Source organism: Capsella rubella, unplaced genomic scaffold (genome assembly GCF_000375325.1).
Source record: "Capsella rubella cultivar Monte Gargano unplaced genomic scaffold, Caprub1_0 scaffold_1, whole genome shotgun sequence".
NCBI classification, from domain to species: domain Eukaryota; kingdom Viridiplantae; phylum Streptophyta; class Magnoliopsida; order Brassicales; family Brassicaceae; genus Capsella; species Capsella rubella.
In genome coordinates this window covers 7,106,112-7,128,018 of record NW_006238923.1, presented here as the reverse complement: position 1 = coordinate 7,128,018, position 21,907 = coordinate 7,106,112, and the positions used below count along the sequence as shown (strand labels likewise).

The following is a 21,907-nucleotide window of genomic DNA, read 5'->3' as shown; positions in this document are numbered from 1 at the left end:
CAGATGTTATGCTCCACCAACAAAACAATTTACGAGTTGGGAACTTGGAAGTTGGAATTAATGGCTTCGAATCTATCAGGTGCTATGAGAATCTGCTAATTGACTCAATTGTCAAGATCTATATGTATCTATATGAATAATATCTATATGTATTATGTAGCGTAGACCAATAATACTGGCACGTACATGTGATTTTAAACACAGTTTAGCAGATAATATAATCCTCTTGTTAACGAATGTTTGTCTCAAATCTCAACATATACGACTAATTAATGACGATGTGTTTAGAGAATGATGAGTTTGACAAATCATTAAAACCGACACACACGGACAATGCAAATGAAAAACTCTGGAACATGAACATCCTCTCCTCTCTGATATATAAACAAATATAATGCTGTCTCTGTTTTGATTCCTAACAATTCAGATAATTACAAAGCTACACTGGCTGGCTTGGTTCATGCATGCATGATTTCTGATAAAGGTACCCCATTAGTTTAAATTAAATAATTTGAACTTTTTGTTTTGTTTCGTAGACAACAATATCAGATCAAATCCATAATGTAGCATATTGCAACTTATACACAAACGGAAGTTTCCTAAATACTACTAACTTCAACTAGTTTGAATTTATAAACCTAAATGACCTGTTTTCCAACACAAATGTCTTCACGTACGTACAAGAAGAAAAACACCTCAAGGGTTCTTTCATTGTACTTTCCTCATTCTTCTCAATCCAATCACAACATTCCCTATATATGGAGTCTCCCCATATTTTCACTAAACCTTAATCATAATTCTCTTATTAAAATCATTCCAATATCTCCGTTCTCTGATTCAAGCAATACCCTTTTGAATTTTGAGGTTTCAATCGAATGGCGCTAGTGGACTTGGAAGGCTTGAGAGAACTACAAGAATCTGCAAACTATCTTCTCGATCACTGTCCAGAAGCAAGAGAGTCTCTGTTTCGGCAAGGGAAAGAGAAATGGATCGAGCAAGTCTCTGACGCTTCACTGATAATGTTAGATGTATGTAACGTGTCAAAAGACGTCATGACGCTTGTGAGACATAGCCTTCGAGATCTTCAGCTGACTCTGCGCTGTAACGGAGCAAACCTCAGTGAGAAGATCGCAGCTTATAATCGGTACAGGAACAAGCTCAAGAAGGAAACGCTCAAGTGTTTGAATCGTCTAAAGAGTATTGAAGGAGGAGGAGGAAGAGGGACGATGGAGATGCAGAGCATAGAGCAGAACCTTGTGTTTGTCACCGAGGTTTTGCAGGAAGTGAGAAGAGCCATTGTGACTATGGTCGAGTCTCTGTTCTCGCTCGTGTGTGTTCCTTGTCTCGAAAAAAAACCAAGCAAAGGGTCGTTGTCTTCGATATTTACGATGCAGCTATGCTGCTTTGATGATGATGTATGGGACGAAGTCAGGCTGCAGACCGCGGGTACAAGGTTGCAGGCTGCACAAATCGCTGTTGAGGAGCTTGAGATCGAGTTGGGATGTATTTTCCGGCGACTTATTCAGACCAGAGTTTCACTTCTTAATATTCTTACAGCTAAGACATCTCCGGTTTGATTGGAAGACATATAAGCAAATATATACATGTAAAAATTAGAATTATAAGCAAATACAAAAATATTATCATCTTACAAAGTCAATTACACACAATTGAGCACGTTTTAGCAAAGACAATAACGAGGTTGCACATATGGTGATAGAAATCAACAGTTAAAGGACAACAAATCAAAGTATTTAATCATATGTTCTTGGTAAGTTTGGTTGTGGGAAACACACACATAAAGACATGAGAAAAAAAACAGGATTTAAGCCAATAAAGTTTGTCCTCATCCATTAAACAGTGTAATCTATTGCTCATCAGAAAGATGAATCTTACAAAACAAGAAGATACAACAGTGCAAATACAGACACTACCTAGTGATAATCTCCATGAGATGGATTAAAAAAAAGGAAAAAACACAAAAAAAAAAAGAAACAGAAATCAAAAATAGAGGAAATACAAACAAACTCAACAACACTCCCTGTTAACGATCCATCCCGATATGGGCCTTCAGAAAAGGCCTGGCCCATAAATCACGTTATTTCAAAGAGATTTTATCGTTGTTGGTCAAAAGAAATAAAGTTAAATACACATAATTTTCACGTGGTATCAAAACGGCCTGGAAATATCTCGGAAGTCGGAACAAGAGAACAAAACGTGGTCCTCGACGGCTCAAATACTTTGTCTTATAAAAGTCAAACTTCTTATCAGCCAAGAACTTAATAAGTTCAACTGTTGTATTAAGTAAGTCACAGAGAGAGAAACAAATCCAGATAGATTCTAAAAATGGCTTCAGTTAACTCACGAAGTGGTTTCTGCAACTCGAATAAAACATTCTACAGCAAACGAACACCAATCCCACTCCCGCCGAATCCATCACTCGACGTCACTACTTTCATATCTTCTCAAGCTCACCGCGGCCGTATCGCCTTCATCGACGCTTCCACGGGCAAAAACCTCACATTCTCCGAGCTATGGCGTGCCGTGGAGTCCGTCGCAGATTGTCTCTACCAGATGGGGATTCGAAAGGGACACGTCGTCCTTCTCCTCTCTCCGAACTCGATTCTATTCCCCGTCGTTTGCCTCTCCGTCATGTCACTCGGCGCGATCATCACCACCACCAATCCTCTCAACACTTCCGGAGAGATCGCTAAACAGATCAAAGATTCGAACCCGGTCATCGCCTTCACCACGGCTCAGCTCCTCCCGAAAATCTCCGCCGCCGCGGCGAAGCTCCCGATCGTGCTCATGGACGAGGAACGAGTTGACTCAGTCGGGAAGGTGGGGAGACTGGTGGAGATGATGAAGAGGAAGCCGAGCGGGAACCGAGTTATGGAGCGAGTTGAGCAGGACGACACGGCGACTTTGCTTTACTCTTCCGGAACCACGGGGATGAGCAAAGGAGTGATCTCGTCTCACCGTAACTTAATCGCGATGGTTCAAACCGTCGTGAATCGATTCGGATCTGATGATGGAACACAAGGAGAGCAACGGTTCATCTGCACCGTTCCTATGTTTCACATCTACGGCTTAGCTGCGTTCGCCACTGGACTCCTCGCTTACGGATCCACGATCATCGTTCTCTCCAAATTCGAGATGCACGAGATGATGTCTGCGATTGGCAAGTATCAAGCCACGTTTCTGCCTCTCGTGCCTCCGATTCTTGTGGCGATGGTTAACGGCGCTGATCAGATCAAAGCTAAGTACGATTTGAGCTCTATGCACACTGTTTTGTGCGGCGGAGCTCCGTTGAGTAAGGAAGTGACTGAAGGGTTCGCGGAGAAGTATTCGACGGTCAAGATTATGCAAGGTTATGGGTTGACTGAGTCAACGGGAATAGGAGCTTCCACGGATACTGTTGAGGAAAGCCGGAGATACGGCACCGCCGGGAAATTGTCGGCAAGTATGGAGGGGAGGATTGTGGATCCGGTTACGGGTCAGATTCTTGGACCGAACCAAACCGGTGAGCTCTGGCTCAAGGGTCCTTCTATAATGAAAGGTACATTTTAATTCTTCGAGGATGCTGAATTCAAGAATTGAGATCATCAAAGCAGGAATTGGGTTTTTGATGTTTTGTTGGGTGTGTTGTTTGATCTTTGGTAGGTTATTTTAGTAACGAGGAAGCTACGAGCTCCACTCTTGATTCTGAAGGATGGCTAAGAACTGGAGATCTCTGCTATATTGATGAAGATGGATTCATATTCGTGGTTGACCGGTTGAAGGAACTGATCAAGTATAAGGGCTACCAGGTAATATTTACAATATACATATAACCACTGTTGATTTTTATGCTATAGTCCTTATCCAGCATTAGGGAATAGTACTGATTAATCAATCAGTAATTTCTGAGCCTGGAAGTGTGATTGTGTGTTATGAACTTATGATAAGCTTGTCGGAATGGGGATTGAGTATATTCGAACATTGCTCTTTCATTGCAAAGAGATGAGAATTGTGCTAAACTCCACTTGGTGATATTATTGGATAGGTTGCTCCAGCTGAGCTAGAGGCTTTGTTGCTCACTCATCCTGAAATCACTGATGCTGCTTGTATCCCGTAAGTCACGCCGTCAGTAGTGTTTCTTTAAACTAAGAAAGAGTCTTGAGTTTCTAATGTTTTTGGCGATTTATAGGTTTCCGGACAAAGCAGTGGGGCAATTCCCGATGGCATACGTTGTAAGGAACACTGGGAGCAGCTTATCAGAGAAGTCAATAATGGAGTTTGTAGCAAAACAAGTAGCACCGTACAAGAGGATACGAAAAGTGGTTTTCGTAACTTCCATACCAAAGAACCCTTCAGGCAAGATTTTGCGCAAGGATCTCATCAAGCTGGCAACTTCCAAATCCAAGCTTTGAAAGTTTTATGAGACTAGTTATAGTGAGAGGCTATGTATGTGTTGTATTACTGTTTGTAATGTAGTGAATCTGTTGCATTGGTGGAAAAGCAAAAGTCGTATGACAATTTCTATGATTCCTTACATTTTGAAATATGACCCTTATTAGGTCTCAAGTCAAAACACATATGACACATAAATTACTGTTAATTTAAATAAATGTCTACTTTCAAAACGATTTTTATGATCAAATATTAGATGATGGCCAAATTATAAAACAGAATTATATATTAGCAAAAGCTTATACTACTTTACGCCTAACTTCTTACACCATTTACGTGATTCCTACTTTGAGGTAACTCGAGGATTTCTGGCTGTTTCACATTCTTGTGCGGACATAGTGTAGTTTGGTAGATTAACTTCTTTACCTGATATACTATTTTTGACTTAAAGGTCATGTTTTAAGCTCAAACCCCAAAAAAAAATTGGTTATATGTAAGAGAACCTGGATACAGTGACCATATATATCCCCTACAAAGACTTGTCTTACTCATTGGCTACTTTTTGAGATGACTCTTCTTGTATGTACGCGTTGGTTTGGGAGACTAGCTCCTCTTCCTCGTCTTGTCGGATTACAGCTGAATCCTCGGAAGTTTTACTCAGACGAATCAGCCGATCCATTAGAAACCGGTCTGGCAAATCCAGGTTCTCTCTATGGTTCATCTCGCTTTCCATACATGTATATTTGTCGGTTTCAATAACACAAGAAATTCAATAGTTTATGTCTTAAACAATCTCAGAGCTGAATCATCCATCTAACCAGCTGAAGAAAATGGAGGATTCAGAAAGACCATCATCATCACCATCGCTCATTGATCCTAAAAAGGGTTTCTGTAAAGCAAACTCGACATTTTACAGTAAACGCAGTCCATTACCACTGCCGGCAGACACGTCGCTTGACGTCACAACATTCATGTCCTCTCAACCTCACCGTGGCACCACCGCCTTCATCGACGCCTCCACAGGCCATCGCATTAGCTTCTCCGATTTCTGGAGATCCGTTGATCGTGTCGCCGACTGTCTCCACCACGACATTGGCATAAGGAGAGGCGACGTCGTACTCATCCTCTCCCCGAACTCCATCTCCATCCCCGTCGTAAGCCTCGCCGTCATGTCCCTAGGAGCCGTGATAACCACCGCGAATCCTCTCAACACCGCCGGTGAGATCTCCAGACAGATTGCAGACAGCAAGCCAAAGCTGGCCTTTGCAACTCCCGAGCTAGCTCCCAAACTCGCAGCCTCAGCCGATATCTCCGTTGTCCTCACGGAAGACGACGAGGAAGAGATCGTGGGATCAACTCGCGGAGTCAGGGTCGTTGGGGTTTTAAGCGAGATGATGGAAAAGGAACAGAGTGGGCAGCGAGTCAGAGACCGAGTTAACCAAGACGACACGGCAATGCTGCTCTACTCGTCGGGAACCACAGGAAGAAGCAAAGGAGTGGATTCTTCTCAGGGGAACTTAATCGCGCACATAGCGAGGTACATCTCTGAGCCATTGGCGCCACCAAATCAGACCTTCCTCTGCACCGTTCCGATGTTCCACACCTACGGTTTACTGATCTACGCCATGGCCACCGTAGCATTAGGTTCGACGGTGGTAATTCTCCGGAAGTTTGGTCTCCACGATATGTTGGCAGCAATAGAGAAATACAGAGTCAGGACTCTGGTTTTGGCGCCGCCAGTTTTGGTAGCTATGATCAACGGCTCAGATCTGATAAAGGCTAAGTACGATTTGACCTCCCTGAAAACGGTTAGATCCGGTGGAGCACCGTTGAGCAAAGAGGTCACAGAGAGTTTTTTAGAGAAGTATCCAACGGTTGATGTTTTTCAAGCGTATGCGTTAACGGAATCAAACAGCGCAGGAGCTTCCATGGATACGGTGGAGGAGAGTCAGAGATACGGTGCGGTGGGTAAGTTGTCTTCCGGCGTTGAAGCAAGGATCGTGGATCCGGATACAGGTCGAATGTTGAGTGAGAACGAAACGGGCGAGCTTTGGCTCAAAAGTCCCGCCATTGCAAAAGGTATCGTGTCTGACAAGTAATTCAAAATCAGAGGTTTGAAAATTTTATTTTACAACTCTTTGTTTTTGGGTTGAAAAGGTTATTTTAGAAACGAAGAAGCAACAAACGAAGCATTTAGCTCACAGGGGTGGCTTAAAACTGGAGATCTCTGCTACATCGACGATGATGGGTTTCTTTTTATAGTGGATCGATTGAAAGAGCTAATCAAATACAAAGCTTACCAGGTTACAAAACATTTCGATGAGTTTACGATTGTATGTGTAGATGTATGCATTCGAACATTTCTAACATCCTCTGAAGTTTGTCTAAACGTATAGATTAGAAACTCTGAAAATGGTTCTAATTCATTTTTATTTTATTTTGTGATCATTGCATTTTGCAAAGGTCCCTCCAGCTGAATTAGAAGCTTTGCTGCTCACTCATCATGAGATCAAAGATGTTGCAGTAATCCCGTAAGTCACAAACAGTGTACACTCATCTTATGTGTTGTTTAATGTACAGTCATGAGTTGTTTAATGTTTTTGGGGATTTAACAGGTTTCCGGACAAAGTAGTAGGGGAATTTCCGATGGCGTGCGTTGTAAGGAAACCTGGAAGCTTCATAACAGAGAAGACGATAATGGAGTTTGTAGCGAAACAAGTAGCACCTTACAAGAAGATACGAAAGGTGAAGTTTATGTCTTCTATTCCAAAGAATCCTTCAGGTAATATTCTACGTAAGGATCTCATAAAGCTCGTGATCCCTTCCAACTTCAAGCTTTGAAATTGTTACAAGACTTAAAAAAATAGAGAAATCCAAAATCTTAATATGTAATAAAAATGTTGGGTAAATAAATCTGTCACCTTCGTGGTAATTCGAGGGTTCTTTTTTCTTTTCCATTTTTTTTCTGGCAGTGTCACGTTTTCCATTGGGACAAGGTGTAGTTTTGTGGCCAGAATTCAATAAATTTGCACTGTTGTGAGTTGAAATCAACTTCATCTGATATTTTAATGGAGGGCCGAGATTTCCCAATACTGTATTGTCTTTTCTATACTCATCATTTTTGTGTCCGCCATGTCATAATCCTTATCTAATTAAGTTTACTAATGTCATTTTTTGCATATCATAGTAATCATGGAAAGATGTATAAAACTAAAATCTGTTTTACTTTAAGTAGGTATCTCTCTTTAACTTACAATAATAATTAGCCATTGCTATTGAAACTGTCCTCACATAGTTCAAAACTTCCACGCTTTGAGAAAATGGAGTATCCTCAGAGATCTCTCAGTGTTGATCCCAGAAGCGGTTTCTGCAAATCAAACTCTACATTCTATAGCAAACGCAACCCACTGAGTCTCCCGCCAAATCCTTCCATTGACGTCACAACTTTCATCTCCTCTCTGCCTCACCGCGGCACCACCGCCTTCATCGACGCCGCCACGGGCCACCGTTTAAGCTTCTCCGATCTTTGGAGAGCCGTCGATCGTGTCGCTGACTTTCTTTATCACGAAATCGGAATAAGAAGAGGTGACGTCATCCTCATCCTCTCTCCAAACTCAATCTACATTCCCGTCGTCTGCCTCTCCGTCATGTCTCTCGGCGCCGTCGTCACCACCGCCAACACTCTCAACACCGCCGGTGAGATCTCTAAACAGATCGCCGACTGCAACCCAACTCTCGCGTTCACCACGCGCCAGCTGGCACTCAAACTCGCGGCCGCTGTCTCCGTCGTTCTCACCGACGACGGCGAGGAGGAGCCATCCCTCGGAGTTAGGGTCGTCGGAATTTTAAGCGAGATGATGAAGAAAGAACCGCGTGGTCAACGAGTCAGAGACCGAGTGAACAAGGACGACACGGCGATGATGCTTTACTCGTCGGGGACGACAGGACCGAGCAAAGGAGTGATCTCGTCTCACGGTAATTTAACCGCTCACGTGGCGAGACACCTCTCCGATAAACTGAAACAAGAAGACGAGATAGTCCTCTGCACCGTTCCAATGTCCCACACTTATGGATTACTAGGCTTCGCCATGCGGACCGTAGCATTGGGAACGACGGTGGTGGTCCTCCGAAGATTTGAGCTTCACGATATGTTAGATGCTGTGGACAAGTTCAAAGCCACAAGTCTAATAATGGCGCCGCCGGTTTTAGTAGCTATGATCAACGGTGCAGATCTGATCAAGGCCAAGTACGATCTGAGCTCGCTGAGGTTGGTGAGGTGTGGTGGGGCTCCGTTGAGCAAGGCGGTTACGGAAGGGTTTTTAGAGAGATATCCGTCGGTTGAGATACATCAGGGGTATGCGTTGACGGAATCAAACGGCGGAGGGGCTAACTCGGGTCTTGCAGAGGAGGAGGCTCCTCTACGGAAATACGGCACGGCGGGGACGTTGACGTCTGATGTGGAAGCGAGAATAGTGGATCCGAATACGGGTCGGGTCATGGGAGTTAATCAAACCGGTGAGCTCTGGCTCAAGGGCCCTTCTATTTCTAAAGGTGATCAACTTGTTCTCTCTATAATTGTGGCAAACCCATATAAAATATTTTATATAAGTATTTAAACATTTGTAAATTCATATAAATATTTATCTGTTTTTTTTTTAATATAAAAAAGGTTACTTTAGAAACGAAGAAGCTACAAATGAAACCATCAATGGAGAAGGATGGCTAAAAACGGGAGACCTCTGCTATATTGATGAAGATGGGTTTCTTTTTGTTGTTGATCGACTCAAAGAACTGATCAAATACAAAGGCTATCAGGTTAAAAGATGTATACATTATCGTTATGTATAAATGGTTAAAAAAAACTGCTAACGTTTAAAATATGATAAACAGGTGCCTCCAGCTGAACTAGAAGCTCTTTTGATCACTCATCCATGCATTATCGATGCAGCCGTCATCCCGTAAATGAAAATTTCATAACCTTTTTCTTTTCTTTCAGCTAAAAACACCATGTAGGTAGTTTTGTGTTATTCTGTTCATGTTTGTTTGTTTTTGTGCATCGTCCCAAAAAGGTTTCCGGACAAAGAAGCAGGACAGTATCCAATGGCCTACGTGGTGAGAGTGTCCGAAAGCAATCTATCCGAGAAACAAATCATTGACTTCATCTCTAAACAGGTCCTCTTTTTGTAATCACAAACCAACACCATTCTTTTCTAATCTTGTTTTTACTTACACTATTTTTGGGTGGTTTGATGAGTAGGTGGCACCATATAAAAATATAAGGAAGGTTGCATTTATAAATTCCATACCAAAGACTGTATCCGGTAAAACACTTCGCAAAGACTTAATCAGACTGGCAACTTCCAAACTTTAAAAGGATCTCTTTGCTAGATTCTTATTTTTACCGATTGTATTGTTTTTCTCAATAAGAGAGGATTTTCTTTTTTTTTTAAGAAATTGTTTGCTAAGCTGATATTGAATAAGTTGGAAGGAGACTCATATAAAACAAAATGTTGAAACAGTTTGCTAATTGATGTTTTCTTTTGATGATTCGGTTTCGATTCTTCGGATATTAGGAGTTTAGGTAGTTCAGTTCCCTTTCAATTCGGTAAAGTTTCGATTCGATTTTTTCATATTCAGGTGTTTTATCTAGACCTACCACTACCAGCTATGATTAATACGAGTTATACCAACCAAGATCATTGAGTCGGATTTCACCTACCACGATCCGTCACAGCATTTGTGCATTTGTTTAATCACCACATTATCCTTGCCTATAGATCTGACTATACAACAAAATGCTGGTTAAGCAATCATCAGTCACTACCAATTAATTAATGACAAAAGTACAAAGCAGTTCGTTTCAGAAAATAATTTATATTATGATATGTGTTGTTGTGTCATGTGTGTGTGAGTCTTGTGAAATAGTGGTATGAATGTGTGATGACTGAATTAATCGGAACTGATTTTTATATTATCCGCTAAAAAACGCTAATATTGATTAGGCCCAAAGTCGTAGCGGGTCAAAGATTGGGAGTGAAGTGGGCTTTTGCTTTTTGCCTTAAAAAAAAAAATAATAATATTATGAAACTTGAACTCGAAGACGACACCAGTCTCTGACGACCATTGACTGAGAGGTAGGCTTTCGATACAACCGAGGTCCCGAAGACATGGTGGTTATGCACGGCGGCGATATCGGATCCAGAACTCTTTCACTTGACCGGAAAAGCGGGTTCTGCGAATCCACATCGATTTTCTACAGCAAACGTGAGCCAGTGGCTCTCCCGCCAAACCAAAACCTCGACGTCACGACTTTCATTTCATCGCAGCCTCATGGCGGTAAAACCGTGTTCGTCGACGCCGTCACCGGTCGTCGCCTTACTTTCTCCGAGCTCTGGCTCGGCGTTGAAAGAGTCGCGGCTAGTCTCTACGCATTAGGTGTACGCAAAGGCAATGTCGTCATTGTACTCTCTCCCAACTCAATCCTCTTCCCAATCGTCTCACTCTCCGTTATGACACTCGGCGCAATCATCACCACAGCTAATCCGATCAACACTTCCGACGAGATTTCTAAACAGATAAATAATTCGCGACCTGTTCTCGCCTTCACCACATGTCAGCTCGTCTCCAAACTCGCCGCCGCGTCGGATTCGAATCTCCCGGTGGTTCTCATGGACGAAAACCACGTTCCTTCTCAAAATCACGACGAGCGCGTTAAAATAGTCGGGAGGCTAGAGACGATGATTGAAACGGAACCGATTGAGTCACGAGTGAAGCAACGAGTCAACCAGGACGATACAGCGGCTCTGTTATACTCATCAGGTACGACGGGGACGAGTAAAGGAGTAATGCTGACTCACCGTAACCTAATCGCATCGGTACAAGCATGCCGGGCCCGGTTCGGTTTGGAGCAGCGAACCGTCTGCACAATCCCGATGTGCCACGTGTACGGTTTCGGGAGTTTCGCGACGGGGCTAATCGCTTTAGGATGGACGATCGTGGTTCTTCCCAAATTCGAGATGGCTCAGCTTCTCTCGGCCGTGGAGATTCACCGATCTTCGTATCTTTCCCTTGTGCCGCCTATTGTGGTAGCTATGGTAAATAGAGCAAATGAGATCAATTCCAAGTATGATCTGAGCTCGTTGCACACCATTGTGGTTGGAGGAGCCCCATTGAGTAGAGAGGTGATTGAGAAGTTCGTTGAGAATTATCCGACGGTTAAGATTTTACAAGGGTATGGTTTGACTGAGTCAACGGCTATAGCTGCTTCTATGTTCACTAAAGGGGAGGCTAAGAGGTATGGAGCTTCTGGTTTGCTGGCCCCAAATGTGGAAGCTAAGATTGTGGATCCGGATACGGGTCGGATCTTGGGTGTGAATCAAACTGGTGAGCTGTGGATTCGAAGTCCCACTGTCATGAAAGGTGTTGACTCTTCATCTTTAGCTCATCTTTCTGCAAAAGGTGTTATTTGTTTCTTGTTTTTGGTGTTGTCTGAAACTTCTTGATTTGTTTAAAGGTTATTTCAAGAACGAAGAAGCTACTGCTTCTACTATTGACTCTGAAGGATGGTTGAAAACAGGAGATTTGTGCTACATTGATAGTGAAGGGTTTGTCTTTGTTGTTGATAGATTAAAGGAGCTCATCAAATGCAATGGTTATCAGGTTAAAAAACTACATATAAGCAATCAACTTTCTTGATGCATGGATCATCTGAATAGTAAAGTTGGTGGTTTTGGTAATTTGTTAAATGTTAATTAGGTTGCTCCAGCTGAACTAGAGGCACTGTTGCTTGCTCATCCAGAGATTGCTGATGCAGCAGTAGTACCGTAAGCTCGGCTTTTAACATGAGCCTTCATCAAATTCTTCTCTTTAATGTTTCTTTTTTTTGCTCAAGCTTTTATTTTTCCTTCTTATGGTTTTTTGAAGCATCCCTGACATGGAAGCTGGACAATATCCAATGGCGTATATAGTAAGAAAAGCTGGAAGTAACTTACTGGAAAGCGAAATCATGGGATTCATCGAAAAACAGGTTTTTTCAACAATGCATATCATGTTTTCTCACTAATCTAATCATGTTTCCTTATATTTTAACAGGAGTTTTTGTTTGAATTACATAGGTATCACCATACAAGAGGATTCGCAAAGTCGCATTTTTGGCTTCAATCCCCAAAAATCCCTCTGGCAAGATTTTAAGAAGAGAACTCATAAAGCTCAGAACATCAAAACTCTAGCAGGAAGCGCTGCAACAGCCTTAGCTCGCACTTCGCGGTTAGTTAACTCGTTTGTTTGGTTTAAATGTTAATTTACTTCTTCTACAGATATTTCTGTCAAAAATGAACAATGATATACAAAACTGAAGGCTTATATAGAATCTCTTTCTCTATATATACACAAACAGAAAAGACCTTTTATGTGTAAAAGCGCTCTCCACAACGCATAAACTGTTAAAAAACTAGAGACTGGAGCTTGCTCTGATCATGGGCTGTGCAACGAAAGAGAGGGAAGAAATATGAAACCGATGAAGCTCCCTTGCAAGATGTGCTCATGGAGGATACATCATGGTTCATCGTCTTCTTCTTCACACCATCATCACCACCGTCATCATCATGGTCAGACAAACTCCTGTTTCTCAACAACGTGAGGATGTGATCCATCAAACCTCCATCGCAAGGAACCTGTAAAGGGCCACAAATGGTGGAACCAAACTCTTCCTCTGCCATCTCCAACAAGACCTGAAAGATTGGATGTTTCAGATAATCCAAGGGCAAAACGAACCTCCTGCCTTCTCTGGTGTACACAGCAAAGTGGCCTTTCTTACATTTCCTCCACTTCTCCATCAAATCGGTGAGTCTAAGCCTCGAGCAAGATCTTTTCTTCAGAGACATATATGGGAACTTTGATCTGTTACAATATAATACCGTTGTGTATACTGTTAGTATGTTACTGTCTGAACTATACTTGCCTCTCTCTCTCCACGTATATATACTACAAAATGTGATTAGTGTTTGTGGTAGTTGTCATGCGGCCCAAAAAGAAGATTAGGAATGTGTGGAAGGAGTAAGGTAGCCGTGTGATTTTCATTATTTGGGTTAAAATTTGTTACCATATGATTGTATTATTATTGTCTTACATCTTCTTTTCCTTTTAAAATGGTCTTTTGCATTTGATATATTTGTTGGTGTCAATATGGTGTTGCATATCTAGGCATAAAGGCAATAAGATTTCTTAAACGATAATAAACATATGTGATGAAATTAAGAAACTGGGTACCCAGCTAGAATTATGAAAACCAAATTTTATAAAGTAAAACTATATATCACCAGTAAAAGTCTTAACATAAAACAGATGAAATATAATATATATACATAAAATTATATATGAAAATACTGTTCTATATGTTAATTAATAGTTGCAAAAATAAAAAAATTTAAAAATAATTATGAAAATGAATAAACTGGCAAGAGAAAAAGAGCAATTTATAAATTTAATTGCGAATGGTAAACAACAATTACATATAATTTAGGCCACATAGTATAAGTTTGTGAGAGGGTAAAAGGAGATGTGGTGGTGACAATAGAGCATGTGAGATGTGACCGTTGAAGAGCAAATTGCTGCTGCTTTTCTTTGCTATATTCACGTCCTCAACTTCTCTATTCTTACTTTCTTGTGTATCTCTATCTCCCTTGTTTTAATTTCTCCTTTGTCTTTTTCTTCTTCGAGTCACGTGAAATCCTACAAGCCCTCGCTTTTCAACTATGTGTAGTCCCGAGTAGTACACCGTTATAGTTCCTATTTGCTGCATCTCGATCCTTGTGGTGTGTACTTAGATTACCTCTGAAACAGTTAAGCAAAACAAAGTTTTGTAGAAAAAGATTGGTTTATTTGTTGTTTCATATACCAAAATAGAAAACCAGAGAAATTACCCTCTGAAAAATAATGCAAGCTTGGATATTATATTTTTCCTCATTTGTTTAGGCTAAACCCTTTTGAATTTCACAATCACAGTTACACATGAAACACAACTCTTTCGAACACATTTTTCTCTGAACAAAACCAGATTTGCAGCCAAACCCTAATCAAAAAAATGATCGTCTGACTCTAAAACCCTAGACCCTGAAATTTTCCAGCTCATCCACCCTGACCTGGACTCAAACCTCTAAACCCCGTGCTGTGAGCATAATTGTCATCTTCATCCATTAAAGCAGCAAGTAGAGTAGCACAGTAAACGAGGAGGTGAGTTTGGTGGCTAAGAGATAATGGTTGCAAAGTCTCATATGGATGAAGAAGATGTTGCAACTTTACATAGATAGCGGAAGCAGCATCCTTCGCTTCTTCTTTCTGGCTAACCTTACTTGCTTTGTGACCTTCATGCAAATTAGTAGCAGCAAAGTTACGCATACCAAGATGAATGCGAGCTGTAACCGCTTGAAGTACAAGGAAACCGCTGAAAACACTAAGAATGCTAAGATGACTAGCTCCCAGATGACAAAGACTACAACATCCACCCTGAATCAAACCAAATAGAAGCTCATTAGTGATGTATAACTCATAAAGATCTGTACATGTTAGTGAAGCTTACTAAGTAAAAGTCAAACAACAATGGACTCAATCATGATTGTAAGAGATAAGAAAAAAGAGACTCTCGACCAACTCAACATCAGAAAATGGGATTGAATCTTGAAAAAGAGATGTAAACCAATTAACCAGTGTAACCAATTTTAGAACGAAAAAATTCAAGAGTTTGGTCTACGTAATCATATGACAGAAACATATGGGACTAATATTAGGGGAAAGACAAGTACACATATATTGTAAATAATGATAATTAGCTCTTTCTTCGTTAGAAAAGGGAATGAACCACAGTGTATATGAGCGGGAAGGCGATTTGAAGAGGAAAGAGGTCAGATGCAGAAGAAATACAGAGGTGCATTACTACTCTTACTCTCTATCTTATCTGTCCATATATCACTAAACCCGATAAGCTCGCAGTGCTAAGCATGAACGGCTGCTGATCCCATAATGAAACTAAAATAATATACCCGAATAACAGACATAATCATGCCATGCATCGAGATAACAACATTTGGATGGTAGCATTAAGTATACTCTCCAATATCAATCGAGTTAAACAAAAAAAAAAAAAGTATTTAGACTGAATACTCTAATAAACACACTACACTGGAAGACCTATTGTTACTTTGGATACAGAACTAACTACAGCTCGTCTAAACTGACAATGTCAAAAGTCGCATTAAGGTCACAAACCAGCTAGCTTGACTTAATATAATTACGATAGAAAAAAAATATCAAATCACACTCCTCTGGCTCTATGATTCATATTTTCCTTACTGTGTGTATATAATATGCAATGAACTTGAAATTGTCTTAAAGTTTCATGCTTTACTAAAGTTATGCATTCCTTAGACGGACTACCAAATCTTTCATCGCCAGGTAAACTTTGGACGGCTAAACAGAGACAAACATCCAATTCCTATATCTTCTAAATCGGAATTCTTTGTGCATATTTATCAAAGAGGTGGAATCTAATTCTGTAAATCAGGATCATATAAGATGAGTAGAACCCACGAATTTGAGAAGTTTCTATTTCCCGATACGAAAGTTACCTTCAGATCTCCAGAACCCTAACTTCCAAATGTAAAATTCACACAAACCAAATCCAATTCTCTAAGCATTATGCAACCAGAAAGCTAACATCCAGCGAATAAACACAAACTGTACCATAATTTCAAAACAAAAATGCACAACAGATCTCGAATCATAAAGAAGAAAAAAAGCAATAATAATCGTCACCTAGAAGAAGAAAAACTCGAGGTGGAAGAGAAGAAAGAAACAGATGCCCAATCATGCTTTGATCGAATCTGGTATTCCCTGAGCTGCTCTGCTAGATTCGATCTTGTTATCATCTCTTTCCCTATTGCAGCGTTCTCCGATTTCACCCCCTCAAAAACAAAAAAAAGTCACCTTCTCTTCTCAGTCGACTAATATAGCCGGAGACACACGAGACTGAAGATCAATTCTGCTTGACGCGATTCGAAATCGAAGAATCCAGCAACGGGAAACACCTCTGCAGATTCACAAAAAAAATCAGAGACGAAACCAGTGATTTCGATTCGTATAGAGTTCGTTAGGCGTCAAAAAACACCTCTTCTTCCTCCTTTCCTCTCCGTCTCGGTGTCAAAAATATTCGGGTCGGGTTATAACTTTCCGGTTCGACCCGACTTTAATTTAGAAGCCATATAGCCCATTTAGAAGCCCATGTTAAGGTAATGATGTATTATTTATTTACACATTTGGGCCTTTCGAGATCTTAAACGAAAACAAAATATATTTCGTTAAATAGGAAAAAGGCTGCCGTTACGTGTACGTAAAAATGTAATGGAGTTAGATCATTTTGTGTCTTTGTTCTATAAAATTGTTCTATATTTGGGGTACAGTTGTCTCATTATACTAAAATGTAGGAAATTTAGGGAGGATAATTGCATGCGATGTTTTACATCTATTTCCGGTTTAAATTTGTTAAGAAAATGGTAAGTGGAGAAACCAAAATTGGATTAATAAACGATATATACATCAAGCGATATATCTTTGATCTTTGTTTCTAGGTTGATTCTTATATTTCTGTTTAGTTGTAAAGGTAGTATTTCCATATTGATGAGGTATATCCTAGGTGATTTAGTTGTCAATTTAGGAACGAAAACGATGGCTTTGTTTGGTATGTGTCGGTACAGTGTCCGTCCCAAAGCCTAAAAGAAAGAAAGAAAAAAAAGCGATTCGTATCGTTATGTTACGAGTTGCGTGTGTATGGAAACGTCTCAATTAAGTATGTGGCATATGTCGTCGATCGAATTGAATCTTTCAACCGAACCCGATACATTCATTTTATCTTAAATAATAAATGTATGCCAAATCCGAAATGGTGCGTTCTCAATGCACCCCATCATAGTCTCATTTTTAATATACAAATGGACAAAGCTTACGTCCTTAACCACATGCATAATATTATTTAATTTTCTTTACTATTTCAAATAGCAAAACTAGTTCATTCACTTGGCTGCATGTTTTTTTGTTCTTCTAATTGTAACGTCTTAAAAAGGATAATTTTTAGAGTAGTAACAATGTCATTTTTTAAAACAGCTTTAAAATGTCACTTTATAGTCTTATAGTAAGTAATTAACACGAAAAAAAATATCTGAAAAAATCTAGCTTTTACCGACGTGGATACAGAAGTCTATAGGGTCCACATGACCGACATCTATCAAAACCGACCATTGTTGTGGTCTCCTGTACCGTTCATCAGACACGTGTCCATTATCTATTGGCTTAAGTCTATGCATTTCCACATTATTTCAGTTTCTCCTACATCTCTGATGTTTCCACGTGGCGTGACTACTATGGCTAGTTGAACCTGCTAATAGCTCGGTCTGACCAACCCGCTATTTTTGTTTTGATGATTCATTTCGTAGAATGTATTGCAATTTTCACCCGTTATTTTTGTTGTTTCTTAAAAAACAACCTCACAAGTCTTGAAAGAGTTGTCAAACATCCCTTTTGAAGTTTGATGTTCTTCTCCAAATTCTTTACGTGCTTGATTAAGAATCTGCTAATTAACATTGTAATCCGGCATTCTTCTCCTTGTTGAACACATATATACAACTATCTGATCTCTTTTTTAAAAAGAACATAAAGGCAAAAACTCAATATGAAAACAAAGACTAGTTCAAATTAACCACTACATTATTTATATCCTAATCCATTCAAATTCTTTATATATCTCTTATCAAACTAGTTTTGTTATACACAATCGATTTCATAAAATATAAAGGAGGTTACGTCGACCACCATGTAAACCAACCAAACTCCTATTCATACATCTCCCGTGATCTAAAAAGCTAAATGACTATGCTAATAGTATTATTACTTTATAACTCTTCATTTATATATATCAATATCATATAATAATATCGTTCACACACATACTATTCAATTCATCCACCGACGTCATAGAAATGGGGGTTCATTCTGCAATTTAAGAAATAGTATTCGTCCTTTGCTTTACTTTTTTCAAAACTTAAAATCTTAAACAGCGTGACCTCCGCGTTGGCCTGGACCCTTCTCTTGACACTATATAAATCCCCCTACTCGTCGCATTAATACTCATTACTCATACAGCTCTTCAAAACTATCGTAAAAGCAACTTAAAAGCTCAAATCGAATTTCCAAGTTTCTGTTTATTATTTTTCTTTAAACCGTTCATTCAATTCAAGGTTAACACTATGGCGGAAGAGTACAAGAACAGCGTTCCCGAGCACGAGACCCCTAAGGTCGCAACAACAGAGGAGTCATCAACGGCAGCGCCAGAGATTAAGGAACGGGGAATGTTCGATTTCTTGAAGAAAAAGGAGGAAGTGAAGCCTCAAGAGACGACTACTCTCGCGTCCGAGTTCGAGCACAAGACTCAGATCTCTGAACCAGAGCCGTTCGTGGCGAAGCACGAAGAAGAGGAACAGAAGGAACATAAGCCTACTCTCCTCGAGCAGCTTCACCAGAAGCACGAGGAGGAAGAAGAGAACAAGCCAAGTCTTATCAAAAAACTCCACCGATCCAACAGCTCTTCTTCTTCTGTAAGTAAAAGTTTTTATTAGTTTGTTAGCTTTTTGTGGTTAGCAAGGAAACAAAGAAACTCATGGTTTTGAAATATGAATTTCTTTGAACAGTCGAGCGATGAAGAAGGTGAAGACGGTGAGAGGAGAAAGAAGAAGAAGGAGAAGAAAAAGATCCTTGAAGGAGATGAGAAAACAGAGGAAGAGAACAAAGGAGTGATGGATAAGATCAAAGAGAAGTTTCCTCACGGCGAGAAAAAACCAGAGGGTCATGACGTACCGGTCGTCACCAGCATGCCAGCACCACACTCGGTAGAGCATCAAAAACCAGAGGAAGAAGAGAAGAAAGGACTAATGGATAAGATCAAGGAGAAGCTTCCTGGCCACAGCAAGAAACCAGAGGACTCAGAGGTCGTCAACACCACGCCGCTGGTTGAAACGGCAACTCCCATAGCTGAGCATCCGGAGGAAAAGAAGGGATTCATGGATAAGATCAAAGAGAAGCTTCCAGGTTATCATGCCAAGACAGAGGAGGAGAAGAAAGATAAAGAGTCTGCTTAAGCAAAAGTAATTAAACATGATCAATAATGTGATATGGGAGTGGGAGTGTGGGACGTTTGTTGTGTTTTCGTTATCATTCTCTCTTTTCTCTTTTTCTTATGCTTGTCGCAAAGTTTATGTATCATTTGTGTTTTAATCTATAAAAATTGTTTTTGTCCAAAAAAAAAAAAAAATCTTTAAAAATTTGTTTTTCATAAAAATCAATGGGGTCTTTATATTGTGTGCGATGTTTTCTCATGTATAAATCTGATCATGCATACGCTTGATATTGGGAAATCTTTAAACTATCGATTTAGGGAGATACACCCATAAAACATTTCAAAAGACACCCATTTATATAATGGTAGTACAAGATCAGACATATATATATAGTATTGTTTTACACAAATGAACGTAGGGATTACTTACTGTAACTAGTAAACGAACCGTGGAACCAACGTTTCAAAATTTGTAAGGAGTGTATAGTATCATTATCGTTTCACCAAATCAGGGTTCAAAGTTGAAACCCACGCAACATGCACACTGAAGAAAAAGGGAGATAGACGCATAATCAGGCCGTGAAGTGTCCTTAGTCTAGTGGCAATTGATAAGTCCACTGTTGGACAGACACCATCACACCACCGATCGAATCCCGCTCCCTACATATTTGTAGGGATTTGGCTAATGGGCCGACCAATTGTGGCCCAATGTTGATAAAAAAAAAAAAAGACGCATAATCAGGCCATATAAGTGTGTGCATCATGTGCTTGTTGTCAAACAGAACCGTAGGCTTTGATTGATCCGTTTTGGTAACCTTATTGGTAAACCATTGGCACAACTTATAAATGGCAGTGCTGCATATTTAGTCCCCAATGATTTGATATGGTATTGGTTTTTTTTTTTTTTTGGGTTTTCAGATACATAAAACCGGTTTGATATTGGTCTATACAATATGAGATTCAATATTGTATTTGTTTTTCGATTACATCTCCATTCATTTTTCCTACTTCCATATTTTATTATTTGGAAATATGGACAATTTTGGCTGACGGTTTAAATCTGATGCACAAACTTTTATGCTATGTCGTAAAACATTTACAAATGGAGTATAGATTTTGGGTAAGACGACAAATTAATTAAACCAAATTTTGGCAACGAAAACGATTGCTTTGTTTGGTATGTGTCGGTAGAGTGACAGCCCCAACACCTAAAATTTCTTAAAAATTTGGCCCTGCTAATAAACAACGGGTCGCGTGTTCATGAAACGTCTCAATTTATTAAAATGTGGCACGACGTCTTAAATCTTTCAACTGAACACGATTCATTAATCATTATTTAATGAGTTTAACCAAACAAAAAAAAAAGAAATTTGTGCGTTCTCAAATGCCACCATCTGTTTAATCTTGTTTTATATACAATAAAAAAAAGGACATCATCATCGCGCATAAATAAATATCTGACTACGAAACAAAAATTTAGTTTGCTGCATATATGTAAATATCTTTTTTGGTAACGTTTTTTAATTTGATTAAGAGGTAATGTCAAATTAGTAATTTAACACTCAAAAAAATATCTACAAATCAGTAGGCCGAGATGACCGACATCCATTGGTTTTAGCCAATCAAAACCGACCATTGAGTTCCCTTTTCACACCTCTTAAGACACGTGTTGCTCATATATTGGTTGAAATTTGATGCCTTTCTTCATTATTCTCATTTTTCTTCTACTTCGGTTTTTTAACGTTTCTTCTTATCAGAGGTATCAATGATGTATTGCCACGAATCGTGAATTTTATGGTTTTGTTAAAAGCTGTTAATAGTTAATTATTTCCTCTTTATTTTATTGTAATGATAACTTTTTTAACAAGGTACTGTAATTTTACCCTATTTTACAGATTTAACCACAAAGTCTTTAAAAGAGTCGAAAACATCTCTTTATAAGTTTGAACATCTATAGAGAATTATTCAACATAGAGGGATATGATCAAAAAAGTTTTTATACAAAAACATTATAAAAGAAATGTTCAAAATTGTAAGAGTTGTCTACTTAGTTCTTTTTTTTTTCGCCTTACAAAAGGTTTGAATAAGGATGGTGACATAACATCAAAACCAAATTCCAAACCACTAAATTATATTCCTAGTCTATTCCAAACACTCTTTACTTATATGTACATCTGTTATCTATTTTTAAATCATATAATAAAATTACAAGGTGGCACTTGGGCCACGAAACCATAGTTCGTCCGATACAGCTCCCTGTAGATGAAAAGTACATGACTATGCTAATATCTAATATTAGTTTAACTCTTCATCTAATATTTTAATAACATTGTAATCCTTTATCTTAAGAGAAAAAAA

At 39.5% G+C, this 21,907-nt stretch overlaps 8 protein-coding genes across 8 annotated transcripts; 6 read left to right on the top strand and 2 right to left on the bottom strand.

Moving 5' to 3' along the window:
• The first annotated feature begins 875 nt into the window (after positions 1-875).
• Positions 876-1,577, top strand: LOC17900576. Its single transcript, XM_006303183.1, has one exon. It carries the CDS (start codon positions 876-878, stop codon positions 1,575-1,577), a length of 702 nt encoding a protein of 233 aa, XP_006303245.1.
• Positions 1,578-2,217: 640 nt separating this feature from the next.
• Positions 2,218-4,551, top strand: LOC17896780 (4-coumarate--CoA ligase-like 5). Its single transcript, XM_006303885.2, has 4 exons — positions 2,218-3,559; positions 3,664-3,809; positions 4,046-4,113; positions 4,190-4,551. Exons 1-4 carry the CDS (start codon positions 2,347-2,349, stop codon positions 4,410-4,412), a joined length of 1,650 nt encoding a protein of 549 aa, XP_006303947.1. The 5' UTR covers positions 2,218-2,346; the 3' UTR covers positions 4,413-4,551.
• Positions 4,552-4,969: 418 nt separating this feature from the next.
• LOC17899637 (4-coumarate--CoA ligase-like 8) lies at positions 4,970-7,380 on the top strand. The gene is made up of 5 exons (XM_006304821.2): positions 4,970-5,095; positions 5,191-6,471; positions 6,550-6,695; positions 6,856-6,923; positions 7,008-7,380. The coding sequence occupies exons 2-5, from the start codon at positions 5,223-5,225 to the stop codon at positions 7,231-7,233; spliced, it is 1,689 nt and encodes a 562-aa protein (XP_006304883.1). The 5' UTR covers positions 4,970-5,095; positions 5,191-5,222; the 3' UTR covers positions 7,234-7,380.
• A 237-nt stretch (positions 7,381-7,617) lies between these two features.
• Positions 7,618-9,936, top strand: LOC17899265 (4-coumarate--CoA ligase-like 4). The gene is made up of 5 exons (XM_006307102.2): positions 7,618-8,943; positions 9,062-9,207; positions 9,283-9,350; positions 9,462-9,564; positions 9,650-9,936. Exons 1-5 carry the CDS (start codon positions 7,713-7,715, stop codon positions 9,761-9,763), a joined length of 1,662 nt encoding a protein of 553 aa, XP_006307164.1. The 5' UTR covers positions 7,618-7,712; the 3' UTR covers positions 9,764-9,936.
• Positions 9,937-10,469: 533 nt separating this feature from the next.
• On the top strand, positions 10,470-12,657 carry LOC17899353 (4-coumarate--CoA ligase-like 2). Its single transcript, XM_023776831.1, has 5 exons — positions 10,470-11,811; positions 11,906-12,051; positions 12,148-12,215; positions 12,316-12,418; positions 12,507-12,657. The coding sequence occupies exons 1-5, from the start codon at positions 10,560-10,562 to the stop codon at positions 12,618-12,620; spliced, it is 1,683 nt and encodes a 560-aa protein (XP_023632599.1). The 5' UTR covers positions 10,470-10,559; the 3' UTR covers positions 12,621-12,657.
• Positions 12,658-12,792: 135 nt separating this feature from the next.
• On the bottom strand, positions 12,793-13,568 carry LOC17899192 (auxin-responsive protein SAUR68). Its single transcript, XM_006304540.2, has one exon. It carries the CDS (start codon positions 13,272-13,274, stop codon positions 12,834-12,836), a length of 441 nt encoding a protein of 146 aa, XP_006304602.1. The 5' UTR covers positions 13,275-13,568; the 3' UTR covers positions 12,793-12,833.
• Positions 13,569-14,308: 740 nt separating this feature from the next.
• On the bottom strand, positions 14,309-16,579 carry LOC17899105. The gene is made up of 2 exons (XM_006303387.2): positions 16,201-16,579; positions 14,309-14,895 (listed from the first exon to the last, which is right to left on the bottom strand). Exons 1-2 carry the CDS (start codon positions 16,311-16,313, stop codon positions 14,688-14,690), a joined length of 321 nt encoding a protein of 106 aa, XP_006303449.1. The 5' UTR covers positions 16,314-16,579; the 3' UTR covers positions 14,309-14,687.
• Positions 16,580-18,563: 1,984 nt separating this feature from the next.
• LOC17899883 (dehydrin ERD10) lies at positions 18,564-19,771 on the top strand. Its single transcript, XM_006304049.2, has 2 exons — positions 18,564-19,031; positions 19,125-19,771. The coding sequence occupies exons 1-2, from the start codon at positions 18,684-18,686 to the stop codon at positions 19,569-19,571; spliced, it is 795 nt and encodes a 264-aa protein (XP_006304111.1). The 5' UTR covers positions 18,564-18,683; the 3' UTR covers positions 19,572-19,771.
• The last annotated feature ends 2,136 nt before the right edge of the window (positions 19,772-21,907 follow it).